The 19,113-nt window shown below is 37.0% G+C and overlaps 2 protein-coding genes across 6 annotated transcripts; one reads left to right on the top strand and one right to left on the bottom strand.

The window, feature by feature from the left end:
• Positions 1-1,127: 1,127 nt before the first annotated feature.
• Positions 1,128-10,367, bottom strand: LOC131331439 (CSC1-like protein RXW8). 3 transcript variants are annotated; one of them, XM_058365376.1, is made up of 12 exons: positions 10,147-10,367; positions 8,508-8,929; positions 8,162-8,305; positions 7,532-7,595; positions 7,195-7,404; positions 5,486-5,653; positions 4,290-4,588; positions 3,927-4,203; positions 2,981-3,259; positions 1,941-2,174; positions 1,518-1,701; positions 1,128-1,438 (listed from the first exon to the last, which is right to left on the bottom strand). In XM_058365376.1, exons 2-12 carry the CDS (start codon positions 8,786-8,788, stop codon positions 1,368-1,370), a joined length of 2,211 nt encoding a protein of 736 aa, XP_058221359.1. In that variant the 5' UTR covers positions 8,789-8,929; positions 10,147-10,367; the 3' UTR covers positions 1,128-1,367. The 3 variants fall into 3 exon arrangements, with proteins under 3 accessions (XP_058221359.1, XP_058221356.1, XP_058221357.1); XM_058365373.1 differs by having other exon boundaries at positions 8,162-8,308; positions 10,147-10,366; XM_058365374.1 differs by having other exon boundaries at positions 8,162-8,308; positions 8,508-8,917; positions 10,147-10,366.
• Positions 10,368-13,290: 2,923 nt separating this feature from the next.
• LOC131331437 (uncharacterized) lies at positions 13,291-18,480 on the top strand. 3 transcript variants are annotated; one of them, XM_058365370.1, is made up of 7 exons: positions 13,293-13,527; positions 13,809-13,853; positions 15,693-15,818; positions 16,604-16,839; positions 17,690-17,726; positions 17,977-18,034; positions 18,130-18,480. In XM_058365370.1, the coding sequence occupies exons 1-7, from the start codon at positions 13,420-13,422 to the stop codon at positions 18,207-18,209; spliced, it is 690 nt and encodes a 229-aa protein (XP_058221353.1). In that variant the 5' UTR covers positions 13,293-13,419; the 3' UTR covers positions 18,210-18,480. The 3 variants fall into 3 exon arrangements, with proteins under 3 accessions (XP_058221355.1, XP_058221353.1, XP_058221354.1); XM_058365371.1 differs by having other exon boundaries at positions 13,294-13,527; positions 13,812-13,853; XM_058365372.1 differs by lacking the exon at positions 13,809-13,853 and having other exon boundaries at positions 13,291-13,527.
• Positions 18,481-19,113: the final 633 nt, after the last annotated feature.

Below are 19,113 nucleotides of genomic sequence, written 5' to 3'. Positions count from 1 at the left end.
TATTATTTTAAAATTTATGAATTTTTTTCTGTATTTTTTGTGGGGCTCGGAATGGGCTCCAATAGGTGTGCAGTGGACGGTCACCGCGAAATCTATGCGGTGGTCGTAGTACTGCTAAAAAATCTATGAAGCAATTCTCTTTTTTCGTCAACCAATATCTATTTTCCTTTTGGAACCAAACAAGGGAAAATCTTTTTCTCCCTTATTTTCTCTCATTTTCTTTGCGGAATCAAACCACTTTTTTTATAGTTTCATTTTAACTTATTTTCTCTCCTCTTCCCTTTCCTTCCACAAGTTCCAAACAAAGCCTTAAAGAAAGAAAAATAAAAGAAAGGAAAAGAAAAGAGAAGGGAAATGAGAGAAAAATGGAAGAGAAATTTTACTACTCCACTTGAAATTTTTATTTTCTTCTCTCTTTATCTTCCAACCAAACAATAGAAGGATTTTTTTTTTCCCCTTTCATTTCCTTGAATTTCCTTGAATTCCAAACAGAGCCTAAATTTCTTGAATTTTTTAACTTCTTAAAAAAATGAACCCCACACCTAAATTTCTAGAATTTTAACTTTTTAAAAAAATGGAAAATCTCCCCACACCTGTCCCACACACATCCCAAACGGAAAAAATGAAAAGAAAAACCCCACGTCCTGTGTAAACCTGAATAGAGTTTTAGGTATGTTTAAGGAAGAAGATGAAGAGAAGGATAATATAGTCCTTTTACAATTGATTTTGACTTTTCTTCTTATTATTTTTCTTTCCCGCTTTCAAACCATGCGCATGTAGTCCACTTCCTTTTAATTAAGATGGAAAATGTAACGGTTGCACTTTACTCCAAAATCACATGGAAGCGATTTGGACTCAGGGAGATCATTTGCCAAAAGGCCAAACCACATGGAGGTAATCCATAATTTGCCCGATTTTTAAATCTACTGCATCTGCAGAGGTCATTTGAAAATTAGCATTGCTATGTACTCAGAACCCATCATGGAAACAGAATAAAATGAATAGTTCAATTTCCATGAGAAGAGCTCTGAAAAAGGCAACCAGATTTACCAGATGCTTGGGAAAGGCCTGTAGTGACTCAATTTCTCACAGTCAATGTAAAAGTCACAAAAGGGAACATATGACAGTTCATAAAAGGGTAGAAAACCAGAGATTCATTATCTATGCATGTCAAACGCTCTGTATCTGCTGTACAAAGGTTTCAAATGATTATCAGCAACTTTGTTGCCCTACAAAAATGCATGTGTACAGAGGATTAAAAAAAAAATTCATGTGAATATCAAAATTCTCGTATGTACACTATAAATCACGCCTTTTTTCTTCATTTTCTTTGTTTCCTCACTTGCCAAAATAAAAGCCTCCATCTACTACTTCTTCAGTTCTTCAATCTCCATACTAGAAGGACCCCGTGAGTCATTTCCTTGAGCGGGTTTGCTTCCTGAAAAATGAAAGGTACTTGATAGGCTACATGTTTTGATGCAAAATAATAAGCCATTTCGATTTTGGATGAGCCAAACCTGGATTCGTGTCTTCTGGGATGCGAATGCTAACATCATCTCCATCCTTGCAAAGGTTTAGGGACACAGCTTTCCGCAAGATATTGGGAGTGTATGCAAACTGACAATAAGCCGAAGGCAATTGCTTATGAATCGCCTCCATACTCCCACATTGTTCGTCTTTACGATCCATCTCCATAAGGACCTACAAACAAATCCATACATCAAACAGAGAAGAAAGACTTGTTTGGTTCACCTTAATTGCTTAATTTTTTGTAATCTGTTCGTCTTCAGTGAGCATTTATCATTTTTTGGTCAGGATTGATGAAGAAATGAAAAAAATTTAAAAAATCCCAATCAAACGAAAAAGCTTCAAAAAAAATGCTAAGGAAACCAAACAGGCAGAATTGGAAAGATGAAAATCTAATTCTATGTGATTACTACCTGTGCAGCATTGTCCTTGAATGCTGGATGAAACCTCTGCCTGCAATACTCGTTGAAGAGGAGAGTAAAAATAATCAGTGGAACGGTGAAGGCTGCTGCAACTGTCGATCGTTTAAGTCCAAAGACACCAATGGCTATTACTTGTGTCAGCACCAACGAAAAGATTGTGGTGTTATGCATTATAGGCCAAAACTGGCCCCCACTTTGATAATTCGTGACATACACATTGAGAATCTGAAAACCATATCAAGAAGAATGTGTAACTATTTGCATCTCAATATTATGTAGGATATTCAGTGGTAAAAGTTTATGAGAGCTGCCGGCATACCCCATTGATTGGGACTTACATGGGTCCCGTTATTGTTGTATATTTTATAGCATGATTCAAGATGAAGAGGCAAAATATTCACGTTCTAAATTCTAAGTAGATGGAATCAAAACTTTTATTTACAGACCATTCTATCATGTACCTATGAAATCTCTACTTTCTGCCGTCCGAAATCATAAAAAAAAATCCAGGCATATGGAAATGCCAATAAACTCAGCTGCCAGACCCTATATGACAATTCCTAATTATCCTCCATACACACAGAAATACAGCAATAACATACCTCCTCCAGAATAATGTTACTTCACGTAAAGATAAAGGGTACTTCATACTCATAACAGTGCCTGAAGAAGAACTCACTTCCTAATTTAAAATAGTGGAATTAAATAGTCAGTTGTTAATGAATCTCCAACACAGGAACAAGCTCTGTCGTCGCAGGGCTAAAATGTAAGGGGAGAGTAATACTGAACCTAAGGAGCTGCATTACTAATTAATTTGTAATACATGAAGCATGCAACTGAATCAACTGCTAACAAAAGAGAGAAATATTTGAAGACAGATGATATTTAAGAACATCAAAAGTTACTAAAACATAAAACAAATATAAAAGTAAAGCAGAAGCAAACAATATACAACATACAAGATAAACAAATAAAATAAAAAAGTCAACCTCTAATGGAATCTAACAGTACATACAATGAAGTTTATTCACCTGATTACGGTACACAAGACTTGCAAGGAAAAAGTAAACCAGCAAGAAGGGCAATATTAAAGGCGCCATCAGAGAATACGTGAAGCCAAGGAATCCAAAAAGGAGAACCCTTGGGATTTCCGTATGGTACGGAAAAGATAAAGTGCCATTAGATGGTTCATCCTTTTTTCTGAGAATGTATTTATAGACAAAGTTGCATAGAAGAGCATATGGTTGCATGATTTCAGAGGCCAAACTCGCCCATCCTGATGTCAAAACATAAGTCATAAAGAAGGTTGCCTGCAAAGAATCGGAACCCATAATCAAGGTAAAGAAGACTCTGTCAACTCAATGCAAATGCATAATCCACTAATAAACCTAGTAGGAGAGCCTTAATGGGTGACCAAGGGGTAAAAAAGAAACCAACAAAGAAGAGTGAGACGTAGATTGGCCTGGTTTTTTTAGTGTATCTGTATCCGACACGTGTCGGACACCAACATGATATGACACGCTCTGGACACGAGTTGAACATGCTTACACAATAGGATAAGTAAGGGGTAAGGGATACATTAGGAGGTCATAATGCAATTTTTACAAGTTGGATCATAGTCAAAATTGACATGGATTCTTGGTTCATATTTAGTAACTGTTCATTTATATCTACAGGTTAAGATTTTGCGGTATTTTATCCTAATTTGACGAAAATAATATTTTCAGCCTACGAGATATTTAAGTTTTTATTCAACGTGTCATCAACATATCCGTATCTGTGTGTCCATCTTATTTCGGCCCCGTGTCCATAGCGTGCTTCTTAGGTACTACTGATATATAAACTACGAGAACTATTCCACTAAAATGGGGGTCAGCGAAGAAACAATTTCTGTTGTATTCCCGAACAAACCAAAGTGATAACCAACTATATCGGTATGCAACAAAAGGCAAGACAACAAGAAGAGAGAACAAGTACCTGTCCCGGTACTGCTGTGGCAAGTTGTGCAGTCATATCTTTGGGACTAGAAAACAAGCCCAATCGTTCTAAAACTTTCGCTGACGAAACGTAAACAAAGAAGACATTCCAGATTAAGAAATACAAGACTTTGACGCTTGCACTCTTTTTCCTGCCACTACGAGAGATAGGCCCCTCAATTGTTGAAAACATCATCATTGTTGGGGGAACAGCATACAGAAACAACATCAGTACTACACTGGGAAGGTACCCTGTTATCAGACGGACCATAAACTTGCTGCACACAAGTAATAACATGATAAGCTGCCAACTTGTTTGAGGCAAGTGTGAAGTAGGCTTTACAAAGCTATGACAGTAACGTACCTCTTCAAAACACCTCTAAGAAATGGGAATCTTCTCTGCAGTTGCTCTAGGTGAAGGAGACCTTGTACGAAAGTCACAGGAAGGATAAACAAAATCATGAAACCAATAGAGGCGAGAAGAGTTGCTATCCTACGAACCCAAAGTTGTCGATATGGAATACTAAGGTTTTTCCAATACACATCATGTGGTTCTGGAGCTAAGTCTGTGACCCATGACATAGGATTTGCTGATTGAAGAACCTGTGAAGCAACCAAAGCTGCATAGCGAGTCTTGAAGAAAACCAAAGCAGCTGCACACTCCTGCATGATGAATTTAACTACATTGGAGAGGTAGCCATCAAGGCTTCGCAAGTTTTCAACCAAAACTAGCAATTTTGTTCCAACTGCTTATTACTTGTGAAACATAGATTAATGCTCGAGGACGATACAAATCCAAATATATCATAAACACTAAAGTAGTTCAAAATTCCAAAACAATTCAAATTCTCGACACAAGAATAACTGAGTGTTAAATTTCTTAGAGGGTTCCAACCTAAAACCAATTGGCCATAGGTGGAGTAGCCTCTAGAATTTATTAACCAAGCTTGGGTGGCTTAGATAAGTGATGTGGGACAAGTCTAACACTCCCCCTCACGTGTAGCCCGGATGCACGTGGAGGTGACAGATCAGGAGTTGACTGACTGACTCAGGCGACAGAGATGATAGAGACTTTCCCACGAGAGGTGAGACCACCCAAGACCTAGCTTTGATACCATGTTAAATTTCTTAGAGGGTTCCAACCTAAAACCAATTGGCCATAGGTGGAGTAGCCTCTAAAATTTATTAACCAAGCTTGGGTGGCTTAGATAAGCGATGTGGGACAAGTCTAACACTGAGATGAAAGAAATCTATGTCAGAAGGTTTTTATTGGAAACAAGGTGCTAACTGACTAGGTTATTTTCATGAGTGGTCTGTTAGTGTGCTCACCACTCTATTATACATACATTCTGAGGTGAACAATTATATCTAGGGGTACAAAGTAAATTACCATGAGGATCCAAAGGCGAAAGCCTAACAGTATACTTACGAGCTGAAAAAACTAAAGGAAATACAAAAAAGTGTTAAACCAATATCATCAACGCCAATGCTTCACAGATCCATACTTATAATTCTGAACGTCAGAAATAGTTTCACTAAATTCAAGAGAAATTTTATTACCTTATCTCTTAATTCTGGATTGACCATCTCATTTCCACTCCTAACACTTTCCGGTTCACTGGAAAGAACCTTGAAGGAATGTGCAGCTCCTCCACAAAGACCACAGCCCTTCAAGTACAACCCAAACTGCTCTGTTGAAGTGCACTTGATCATCTTTGATGCATCATCCTGCAAGCATATCAGTTTAAACATCATGACCAATAACAAAGCACAGATTCCTATGGCTGTAGAAACTATGGATGTAGAAATCTTATAAAATCTATGGCTGTAGAAACTTAAATCCGCATATGAAAAAAGGATTAAATAGGAGTTTGAACTGCAAAAGATCCAGAATGAAGTGTTATGCATTATATATGGGAAGATCTTATCAAATAGCTCACCCTAGCATGGACTCTAAAACTGTTTAAGTAATTTACAAGCTAAGGCTTACAATTCTTACAGGAGCAAGCTCCTATATATCCTTAGTAATGGTTAAAATTAAAGTATGCTTAGTTTCATGAACATGATATCACTTGTTGAGAATAAAAGAGGTGAGAAGTGAAGAGAAAGCGTACATGCACCGGATTTCTAAATTCTCATAGGGTCCTCCCCAATGTCTACCTTGTTTCTCAACCAAAAATGGTGTTATTTGGTGGGAAACGCTATTCCTTTCTTTTCTCACTATTTCCTTTTTGAGAACTACTACGCAATCCCATCCAAGTCAACAGAAGCACTCATGAAAATAGACAATCACACGCACAAGAAATAGAACCACCAAGTTTACATGGTTTAGCCCCAATTGCCTACGTCCGCGGGAGAGAGATTTCCACTCTGATAACAACAATTATTTCAAATTGAGATGGACAAATTATGTAAACCAACACCCCTATTAGACCTCCACTTGCTCAAGGGAGTTGAGCCCTCGCTCACCCCTTGGTGCCCTACTGTTTTTCCTCTCACCCCGTACATCTGTAGATCTTCCCTCACCACTCTCTTGCCTTTGTCACATAAACCCATATACCCCCTTGGTATAGTTATAGCAGCCATCGCTTTGTGCCTGAGTGCACTAGCATTTCGTTTGCCATAGGTCTTGTTTACATGTATAAGGATGGGCAATATTCCTTTTCCAGCCAAGATTCCTTAACCAACTAGCTTCTAATTAGCCTTTCTAACCAAGACTCCTCGGGCATGAATAAATGCTTAATTATTTTGGTTTCATGAATCAAATCAATTACACAAATCACCTATCACAGAGGCGGACCCAACATTCTCACCATCCGAAGGGATCTGTAACATAACCAAGATGCAATACATGCATGCATAACACAGCATAATCATAAACAAGTACCATGGAGAGAATTGGGGTGCACAATGTCTAACGGAAGCCCTCCATACAGTCCTAGTACCTTTCCTTGCTATCAAGAAGTTTTTGATACTGGATAATTGGCACATGAATCGTACTTTATTAAAGAAACAGTGCAATGGTAAGAAGCAGAAAGATTACATAACACCCAATAAAGTAGTTATCCGTACAAACTGGTTTTTGAAAGCCACTTCAATTGCTAACAGGACATTCTCAGACAAGGATAAATGGAACACATATCATTTTCCATTAAGAAAATAAAATGTTTGCGGCAGAGGCAACAACATTAGATTCACCACATAAAGAAGTTATTGCTATACCTTATTATTCACAAAGCCCAAAATTTTCAAAATCATAAGATTCTCACCATTAGTTTCTGAACTGTACCAGACCGATAAACCATTTGGTGTGACAGATAACTCGACGCATGATAACGTGTGAAGAAATTTTTCACTGAATTACTGCACGATTCTTCCGCTGAAGATGGGATAGCACGAACAAGGATTGTGAAGTAACTTGGGTTCAGAGAAGATCCAACTATATGCTCCAACCTCATCTTTGTTATGTGTTTGTACTCCTAAAGAATCAAACTAGAATAAGCCTTAAAGTCCACAAACAGAAACAACATTTTACAGCGGATGGATATCCACCGAATAAAATAGGAGGCAAATATAAAAGATAATGCACAACGGTTGTATCCTTACGAAGTAAAGAAGAACACAAGCAGAGCAGGATATGACATACAGTGCGAGGCAATGGGCCCAAAGCCTGAAAGAAAAATATGTGGACAAAGTTACTAAGGAAGAAACAACTGATTGGGAACTGTATATATAGATTATTACGCCACTTAAAAAGTTGTAAATACCTTGGACTCCATTAGGCACTTAAAAATATACTTTGGACTACCACCCAAATAAATGTATTAAATGTCAAAAGGGATTGATCTTTGAAGAACTTCTCCCAGAAATAGAAAAGACGCAATGGTAAAAACACTTGGCAAGACACCTGGGATTCCTATTTGTAGCTATAGATGGCAATAGGACCCAGTTTTCCTCTCTATTCAATTTGTCCCAGAAAGTATGTGATTAACTGTAATCATTAAACACAGAACAGCCACAAGCCTACCGTCCTTCTTTGACCAAGCAAGACTCATGGACTCCAATTTTTTAGTATAAAAGCCAGCGGACCTAGTTTCCCTATTTATTCAACATGTTATCAGAGGTAACATGAATGCATGTATTGTAGTTGATAATAGCTGCAAGCAAAAACATAAGCTTCCAGAAACTCATGGAAATTCAAATTGTTTGAAGTAGGCATATTGATATAGCTCGTACCATTTTGACCCTTCTTTGACATTCCCAATTGTGAACACGTCCAACGACTCTGAAGGGATATGCCGGTGCCTCATCTCTTTGCCAAAATAATTCAACGGAAGCACAAAAGGAATACAAATCACAGCAGCAATGGAGAAGATTCGTCTACTGTTAAAACAAATAGGTCAGAACCTACTAAGCAAATTTGCAAACCTTGCAAATATAAGCCATTCAACTAAGAGCAAGTACAACAAACTAGGCAAATTTTGAGCAAAAAATGCTAGTGAACAGTGTTTAAACTAGTAGATATAGCTACCAGAAGTGTTTAAACTTCCACTCTTACAAGTTTGCGGAAAGATATAATTACCTGCAAACAACTATTCTGAGGAAAACCACTGCATCCAAGCCCCCACAAGCCAATATTTCTTCTTCAGATGCTTCCCAGGCCTTTACTATCCATCTAGGGGACGGAACAAATCTGTCAAATGAGAAATGATCTCGCCCTTTTGACTGCAACTGAGCAAGCCTTTGTCCAAAGTACACACATGCATTGCTTGGTTGTTTCCTCAACACCGAATATAGTGATAATAACACCAGACACAGACCTATGTTGATACCAGCTGAAGTTAAGAGACCAGCGATATCCATCTCCGTCAAATATATCGGCAACCTTCAGGCATGTCATTGACCATAAAAGTATCAAAAGCACACCATGTGGCAGAGCCTCTGAATGATATTCTAAGTACTGGAAGTACAAGAAGAAAATGTTTCTGGGCACTGGTTTAGGAGCTGCACAAGAAACAATTTTTTGCATGTTATAATATTTCTCCACTTTTAGCAGAATCAAACGAAGAGCGTGTTAAACAAAACTCTAAACCACACGACAGGGAAAATGCAAACACAGTTTTTTCTCCCTTGTTTTTCAATTTCAATAGACGACATTTAAAAAGAAGTCAGACAACAATGGATATAAAAGGTCAATGAACAAAAATTCCTAGGCGCTTGAAATTTTTTCCAACTCAAATGATTTGCATCCGAACGGAGCCTGACACATATACTGATATACATTGACCAACAACTGGTTTCTACATAGTTTAAGCAATGAACAATGAAGAAATAAGAAGCACCTGGGCACCAATCAAGTTCACAGAATCAAACCTAGGTGGCTGTTGAACTACTAGATTTCAATGGCTTTTCGGGGGGTTGATAAGTGTGACAATTAGTCCATCCAATCAGACATGTTTGGACAGTGGTATTTATTGATGTACATCTATTTAGAATGGATGAAGGAACCCCTAACAGTTGTATAGAATTACAAGGAGGAAAGCAGAGGAGGAAAATGGAGGGCAACAGACGGATGTGATCATGTGAATTAAGAGAAAAATTGCAGGGATCAGGCTATGCACCCCGCTCAGGGACACAACATTCTATATCGGCAATGGTGTGGGTTTTTAGTGGTTTTCCAAATGGACAAACTGCTTACAAAGTTCTATATTGTTGATACTGGAATTCGAAATATTAGCAAGGTTCTTTACATAAAAAAGACAGGAGATTTGGGCAACGGAAACTCGACCATGTGAGGTGAGGCCACCCAAACCCAGATACAGCCTCTAGAAAGAAGAACCCAGACGGACAGAACAACATGCTTAAATAGATGCAAACAGAAATACAAAACCAACATGAATACGCCCATGTAGACGACCCTGTTCGCTTGCTTAACAAATCATTCCTTCATAAATATCAGACAAAAACACTCCTTTATATTACTAGGGAATTAGAAAAACTTAAACTCCTCCCGAAAATTCCTGGCCAACTTAAAACCTAAAACACCATAGAGTTCAAGGAGAAAAGAGAAGAAAGAATAACAAGAAATTCTTAAAACCCAATTCAGTCACAACATTCAAACAAGCTACAGAGTATCTGATTAAAACAGGTTTCCAAATACACACGCAGAACCATTCGCTCATCAAAACACACAATCGGGCACAACGCAGAGAGAAGAATACCTTTGCCAACGTAGGATTTAGAGTTAAGACAATGGCGAATGATCAGAAAATGGGAGGAGTTAAAAGGAACGAAAAGACGATGATTTCACGACACTTATGTGGCTTCGCTTCGACTTGACACACGAAGAGAGAGAGAGAGAGAGAGAGAGAGAGAGAGCCCTAGAAGAGATTTGACAGCACGCAAACAAGGAAATCAAATCTTATAGTAAAAGAGAGGAACGCTCGAGAAACGATCTGGGAGGAACATATACCCCACCCAGTTTTATGGGAGTATTCGTTGTAGGGGCAGATTTGTGGGGCCGGGAGAGAGAGAGAGAGAGAGGTGCCACGTGGAAGACAACGAGAGGACAGTCCAAAGTGGGAGGAAGGGTTCAGAAAAACCGCCGTAACTGTCTGCTTCAACGTTGAAAATTCCTACCCAAGTCTCCACCGGCCGTGGTTTGCTGGCCTCGAGGGTGAGTTAGATTCTTGGATTAGACCAATTAATTACTACTAGGTGATAAAGAGAATAATTTCATTCACCTTTAAAGATCGGGAATATTATCTTTTCTGTGATTCGTAAAAAATTAAAAATTGTGTTGGATAATTTTCACCAATCACAAAGAAGATAATGTTTAAACAAAATTATTCTCGGTAGAAAAATTTCACGTGGGTAACCTAATGGGCGTGTCCAGTAATTTTTTATGTAGCTACTACTTATTGTTTTTCATAGAGGTTGATTCCATGCGACCGACAATAAGTGGTAAATTTTATCCGTCTGGATGTGGGGATTCCTAAAGAAAACGTTGAATATTTCTAATTTTTGGAGATGGTCCAATATTGTGATGAGGACATGTGCTGGTGAATTTTGGAAAAAAATCTAGGAGTCAAGTTAACAGTCAATCATGGTTGAATTCTTTCTTTTTTCTAAATAAGCAATTCTTTATTATGTGGTGGATTATGTATGATCTATTACTATGATTATTCTTTATTATGTGGTGGATTATGATCTCCTACTATGATTATCAATTGCACGCGGGCAATAACGTCCAAAAAAACCACACTTTTATGACTGGAGTAATAATTACTAAGAGTTAAACATTTCTATTTTGATATTTAAAAATCAAAGTTTCCTCAATATGACGCGATGCATTGAGCGAGACAAAATAGAATCCATCGCAATCTCTCATTTCCTAGGTCCTGTAGTATTTATTGTACATGCTAAATTAGGTCTCATTGCTTTTTGTTTATTTCCACACTCATTTATTGTTTAACTAATTGTAGTTAGGTTTATGCTAAAATTAGGTCCCGTGGTATTTATTAGGTTAGGTTAGGTTAGGCCATCCACAGTGGCATAATCAAAAACGGATAATTAAAAGTTGACACATCAGCTTTTGATTATCCATTTAAGATGTTGCTAAGCTTAATAATGTTGAGGTCCACAATGGTCACTTCTAATCCATAACTAAAATAAGGGATACACTATAATTACACTCTCTCTCCCCTTGTGTTTTTCCACCATTGATCACTTTCCTCCATTACACTTTTTTATATCGATTTTCTCCTTTAATTTTGGGGAAAAAATTGGTGACTTCCTTCCCCAATATTATGAATTTGGAAAAAAAATCATGTACTAAAAAAAAAAAAAACAGATGTGTTCTTGAATTTGTAAAAAAATGTAAGGTTCTTTATGTACTTAACCACAGGGAGAGAAACGAAAAAAGAATAAAATAAAAACGAAAAAAAAAGTGAAATACCTTAATGCGGCGACAAATGTTTTCCATCATTGATCACTTCCCTCCATTACGGTTTTTTTTTGGTAAAAATATATCGATTTTTCTCTCTTAATTTTGGAGAAAAAATTGGTGACTTCCTTCCCTCATATTATGAATTTGGAAAAAAAATCATGTACTTAAAAAAAAAAAAAAACAGATGTGTTATTGAATTTGTAAAAGAATGCAAGGTTCTTCATGTACTCAACCACAAGGAGAGGAACGAAAAAGAATAAAATAAAAACGTAAAAAAAAGTGAAATACCTTAATTCGGTGCAATGAGTTGAATTGTAAATGATTGAAAGATATGAGCTTCACTTTTGGAGGGAAAGAAAAAGAAAGTTTGTGGCTGAAAAAAATGAGATATAGAGCAGGCGAAGAAAATAAGAAGAAAATACCATTTGAAACACGTGTGTACATAAATTTTAGAACCAGTTAACTTATGTGGTGTGAGATCCACAAATTTTGATTATTGAAAAAAGTTGCTAGTTTTGGTTATCCAAAGCTCAAAATTTGATTATTTCTAAGAATGTTCTTAAGTTTGATTATACCATTGTGAGCCATCTTTTACCTCAATATTGTTAACTTTAAAAATAATTTGCTTTTGATTATGCCACTGTGGATGGTCTTAGGTTAGGTCAGGTCGTAATCTTAGTTAGTATAATTTTCTTAATTCGGTCTTGCTATTGTCAGCCCAGACACTAGAATGCAAGAAAAATATGTATTTCTGTTTATTTTTTACACCCTTTAATATACATCCACACACCTACTATTGTTAGCTCATTAGACTGATTTTAGAATTTTCCTAATTATAGTTAGCTTAGGTTAGGTCCTAACCTTAGTTAAGTGTCCTAGAAATTGCGAAATCTAATTAGAATGGTGTGAGGCAAAATCAATTATCCAAGTTATTCTCATAATTATTTATTAATAATAATATGCTAAAATAAATTTAATTTAATTTAATTGAAAAAATAGGGTAAAAATTTGGATCGTTAGAATGGGTTAGTTGGATAGAACTTGCGACAATTTAATTGGATACTCCGGTGGCCCGAGAGCTGACGGTTTCGATCGCATTGTAACAAATCGAGCAATAAATTAATTCATATAAAACAAAATGAGTTTAAATACTATTTATCAGACGATTTGATTGTAATCAAGCAAATTATAAATCACTCTCAAGCAGATAAATTAAAACGAACAATATACATTTTACGAGATAAAAGTAATAAAAATGATAAATTAAATTTATTTCAAGTTTAAATATTATTTTAATTTATAGATTAAAATAAATAACTTTAAACTAATTTTATTAATTTCTGAAATGAATAAATAACTTTAAAAACTTTAATATACATGTTTCGAGTTTAGCCACCTACATGTGGTGGTCCCCGGGCAACCGCCATGCTACAGTGCACTCGGCAAATCTTCGATGAAAGGAGAGAGAGAGAGAGAGAGAGAGAGAGAGAGAGTCGTAGGGAACAGACACTAATCGAGAGCATGAGTCTAGGGTTCTTGGTAAAAAATGGTTAGAGGCAAAGACGCCGACGGTCAACGGAGTCGAGACCGTCCGTCGTCGTCGCCGAACGGGTTCCTGTTTGGTCTGTTTGGAGCTACGGCATCCGCGTTGCTAGTAAGTTGTACTACACTAGTTATTAATTCTTCACAATTGGTCAACCAATTAGCAATACTAGGATCGCCTGTGTCCAGAATCCAGGGTCTTTCGATGCACGTGGGACCGTTTACGGCTCCGAACACAGGTGTGACTAGAGTGGTGTTCTATGGTATTGTTTTGTTTTTTGATAGGCATGTTATATGGTATTGTTACTAGAAATTTTGTTCTTTCATCTGTGTAGTTTTAGCCCTTTCACTTAAAATTAGATACTTTTTTAATTTATGGTGGGAGTAATCTAGCAGGTTGGACGGTTGCGGAGGGCAGTTGGATGGTTCTATACTCAGGTATGCTTTAAGCCTTTAAGATCATAAGTTGTCAAAACGAAATGATTTACGGGTCTATCAATTGTTTATCTTCTGGTTATCTGTTGTCAAAATTAAATGATATAGCAGTTGTTTATCTTTTGGTTGTTCATGTCAGGGATCGATGAGTAGATGTTGTGAAACTGCTATTTGGTAACCAAATATAGTTGTCCCATAAAGGCCCATGACCACTGACCAGTGGTTGTAATTCCTTCCTCGCTCGCTCTTGTCGCTCCTCTAGGACAACTAGCGAAAGAGGGAAAAAGAAACTTCAAACTATTTGCTCAAATGCAACAGAACAATGGTGCCCTTTGAGCTCTTGGCGTCAGTAATTCTTATGGTTCTTCATAGTTAGATGGTCTTGATTGAGGTCAAATGGAACGCATTTCATTCCCTACGAGAAGCGTGAACTTGGCCATGGCCCTAAATCATTTTACTATTGGAGTAGGTAGAAACATATTATAACATAGAAAAGTATTTCTTTCAAGCGAGAAAATTCCAATAAAATAGCTCATTATTTTCATTCACACTATTGGTGTAAAACACATTTGCAAAAGTATTTGACCATTGTTTTTGGCATTATTTCTTGCTATGTTACACTTTTCTATGTTTTTGTTGAAATGAACATGAAATTTTATTGCGATGGCTTTAGATCGGTACATTCATCATCTTAGAACATAATAGTACCATGTTTTGAAACGTGGATTCCAGTATGTAAATAATAGGTTATGATTCCGAAATTCTAGATGCTTCTCTCTTTCGGGTGATCATGTCGTCTTTCCTCTACGTGCTTATGCAGAAACTTAGGTTGACACTAGTGGGACTGGGGGACGAGAAAATTGATCCAAGAGGGGCAAAATAAGCTCAGACCAATACTACATCCAAAGATAGTCAAAGCATGTTGGATTTGCTAGAATCTGATGATAACATAAGATGGCGTCCATTTTAGTACACGCAGTAGGATTACAACAGTCAGGATTTCACGACCACTATGAGTGGTGGAGCTATAACTGGAGCCACAATGGTGCTAAGTAGTTGGAGGAATGAGAGTAGAGAAATGAAAGAGAGAGAAAGACTAGAATACTTTGAATGGTAATGCAATATGTAAGTAGGCTTTCTGAGGAAAATAAAGGACCAAATTGCAGGAACTTTTATTGGAATAATCTTAGAAAAAGAATACCTGTAAAGTATTTAAGGGAGGAATTGACAGCCATTTTTTATTTGCAAACACTAGGAAAATTTTAATTTCTGAAACCTTGAGGAGGTGCATGTTCCCATCTGGCCTTTACCTGGCTTGCCAGTGGTCGACACATTATCATTTTGGTAACCACAATGATTAGAGTTTTACGTTGTGCTCATTTGATATTGATTCTATTAGGTCGGCAATTTAGGTCAAAATTAATTCCTATGAACTTATTTGTTATTGGAAATCTGGTGTCTGCAATCCGCAATTTGGGCTTAGGGAATGCCATAAGAAATAAGTTTCGGTTGGACTTAAGAGGAAGCATTCATATAGTTTTTACTTTTTTTTAGGAATAAACATGCGTTGGCAAATAAAATTACAGATGAGTCCTACTTTTTCATTGCAAGGACCATGAATTCCTAATATTAGTGGTTTTTTGTGGAATCATGGTTAGATTCTACCCTCTAAGGAGAGTAATACATGTTGGCTTGATTGAAACAATCTTAATTAGTTCTCTCTCTCTCTCTCTCTCTCTCTCTCTCTCTCTCTCTCTCTCTCTCTCTCTCTGTTTGCCTTTGTCAGAGGTGCAATTGTTCTTGTCAAACTGACTGATTCTTCATATTGGTGCTCCAAAATAGTTGGGGTCACAGTTGTCATGGAAAGGTACAACTGGTGGTTCTTTCCGGTCAAGTTTTAAAGAGGAAGCACAGAAGAGGTATAACCGTCGAATGCAAGAGGAGTATGAAGAGGAAATGGAAAGAGTGGTAAGATTTTCTGCTTGGTAGGTTTGTGTATTGTACCTCCCATTATCAGGAAACTCTACCGTAATGGGATGACAAGTTATTACTTTGTTATTCTAGTTAGTTGCCCATGGATATCATCAAAATACCCTTTTTTGTCTTTCCTTTTGGCTACCCCTTAAAATTGTGAGTTTTGTTACTTATCAATATAGGCTTACCTTTATTTGGATGGAAACTTGTAGGACTTATGAGACGGTATTTGTTGCTTATGCTTCATTACAGTTCATGTGATATGGAATCTACGGATGACTGCCACATTTGGAATGATCAAGGAGTTGTGGCCTGTCACATTATAGTGGTCTAGTATGCATGATATCACCATATGAATGGCTTCTTCAGGAAAGAACTGAAGGATGCAGATTTCTTGTACCAGAATCAATGGGGGGGCGGACAATCTTTCAATGAATTAAAAAATATAATTATGCAACAATTTCTTGAGAATTATGCTCAAGACACGATTACAATCTGACTAAATCAGCTTCATATTTATTTATACTCTTTTGAAGGACACCTTTAAGAACGTAACCGTGTGTTACTTTTTTGAATAATTGGAAATCCCATTTCCTTTTTTTTGCATTGCTAGTGAAGTGATATTAAATCAACCATAACTGTAGGGAAGGTTTTTGAATGCACGTGTTTTTCTTGGATGGGTTTCTGATGCTATAACGTACAACCAAATAGATGACCGGACTTATTTTTCAAGTTGAAAGAACCTGCAAGCACCGACTTGATTATTCTTCTCTTCATAGGAGCGTATAAAACGAGTGCAAAGTGTATTTAACAGAGGGCAAAATAAATACAAAAGGACCTATGAGAGCTGGAGGGAAAATGGTTCGGGCGAATATCATCACCACTTCCAACGGGAAGATTGGTATTGGAAGACTGATAAATCACACAGTCAACGTAGGACAAATTTCAGGGAAACTCCTCAGGAAAGTGCCAGTTATCTATTATCTCATCACTACTCAGTTTTGGGTCTTGACAGGTAATAATAATCATTGAAAATGGGATGCCCATCCATATGAGCGATGTCATGAGGGGTTTGTTATTTCTTGTGATCATGGTACATGGCCTATCATATGACTGGAATGTGTGTAATCTATAGATTCTGCATTTTATATGAAAATCAAGTAACTCGTGTAAGTTCTTGTTGAATATTAAGTGATTGAAATAGTTACTCTGAGGTTAATAGAATCTCTTGTGCCTCTCTCCAAGTGGCTTCAACATCTTCTATAGGGATGATGCACAATCTTCTCTGTATCAATGGTTTTGACCTTTTAAAGTCTTCTGGGTTGCAGCTGGTTGAGGATCAACAGGTAAAGTAATGGAAGTTTAAATTGAAAACTATATAAACAAGAAGAATTGAATTTAGGGATAGGTGGTTCAATTCCATTCTACCAATGTTTACGAAGTGATCATCATTTACGTAATTTCGTGCATTAGGTCAACTCCTGGAAATAAATCTGGAGCTTTTTTCAAATCCAATACCCCATCTGATCAAATAACCTGAATGAAATAAAGAGTCTCCTTTCTATTTGAAGCAATATGCTTCTGACTCAGTTTTATCTTGAATATGGTACTTCCGCAACATAATGAACAGGGAGAGTTGAGGCCAAGTTTTAGTTTCTTTTTCAAATTTTAGCCCAAAGTGAAAACGAACATAGTGAATAGGGATACACCCACATGCTTTTTTGTTTGTCTTTTTCCCCTGAGAATGCTTTTTTACTTTCCGATGGGGGAAAAAAAACCATGGAACCTCTTGTATTATGTTCCATTGTCATAGCGGTACTTGTATGTTGATCTTGATTTTTTGTTATCCTCTTTCTATGAAACAGGTTAAGAAAAGTACCATACACCGATGATGAGATTAAGGTATTTCCTAGACTTTGGTTATGGTCTCTGATAGCATTGCCTGTCTCACCTCTTTAGATGCACTCAATCCAACCAATGCTGAACACTTAAATATTATTCAGCTATCCAAAAGATGTTCAGTTAGAGAATGAAGCCATCATTTTTTACTCCTATCGCAATTCTTTTGCATTTGAATGGATAAGTGCTTCGTATCATTGTATTTGACGCCACCCAATGGAAATGAAAACCTCTCTTTTCGTTTTCCATGTAGACAGCTTTCAGGGCAAAGGCAAAGGAGTTCCACCCAGATCAGAATCAGGATAACAAAGGTGAGCGGGTACATTCCCGAGAGTTCTGATCTCATTTTTTATTTCCGCCATTGGTACATGTTTTGGAAACATTTGATCGTCATGTTTTGGTGCAGAGTCAGCTGAAGCAAAGTTCAAAGAGGTCATGACATCTTATGAAGCTATTAAGATGGAAAGGAAAAACAACAAGCCATGAACTAAAAACCATGCTTCACTGAGGAATGCAGCATTCAGAAACATCAGCGGTGATGTTATCCGGCATCCCACTTGTACTTTATTACTAGTTTCTATAACCACAATTAGCCCACTGCAGAATTTTTGGTGCCATTTTGACCCTCAGGGTTTTCATGTTGGTAGTTTTAGGCTTACGTCGAGTTAGTATCCATTACGAGAAATGCCATTATTTATTTGAATTAAAGAAACCTCAGTGCTCCAAATATAAATACGCACAAAAGAAAATTAAAGCAGCTTTACAGGCAGGAGTGGCAATTTGATTTATTGCAGAAAAGGTGCGAAGATGATTCCTTTTTTCTGGTAATGCCATGGAATGAAATGCCAAATAGAAACTGTCCAGGCCACTTGTAGAGAGCATCCAAACGTGGCCTTATGTATTTGTATTGTCATGGGGCTTGCCAACTCACACTAACCAGCTCACATGGAGAGTGGGCTCCCACAGTATATGCTACTGATACACGTATGAAACTTTCTGGATTCACAGCCACTAAGTTTTGTCTGTGAAAATGACACCCACCCAGTTTACAAAGCAGAATCCCATGTCTGGACCAGTATCTTGAATCCCTAATTGGATATGCTTTTCACTTCTTTTTTTTTTTTTCCTTTTTTGAGTTCATCTTTCTTGAGTTTTTCAAATTGGTACTAATTTTTATATGTTGGTTTATTTTTCGTTTTTATTTATTTTTTATTTTTTTATTTTATTTTTTGGCCAAGCAACAAAACTAGATGATGTTAAAAAAGATTAAGGAAAAAAAGGAAAAAAGTTGATGGGTAGGTTGGTTTTTTGCTCGCCGAAAGTCGGCGTTGTTGATAGCAAGGTTTGAACCCCTGTCAATTGCATGGGATTACATTGTGCCTACCATTGA

This window comes from Rhododendron vialii, chromosome 6a (genome assembly GCF_030253575.1).
Source record: "Rhododendron vialii isolate Sample 1 chromosome 6a, ASM3025357v1".
NCBI classification, from domain to species: Eukaryota; Viridiplantae; Streptophyta; class Magnoliopsida; order Ericales; family Ericaceae; genus Rhododendron; species Rhododendron vialii.
The sequence above is the reverse complement of the archived record's forward strand: the minus strand, read 5'-3'. Positions and strand labels throughout refer to the sequence as shown.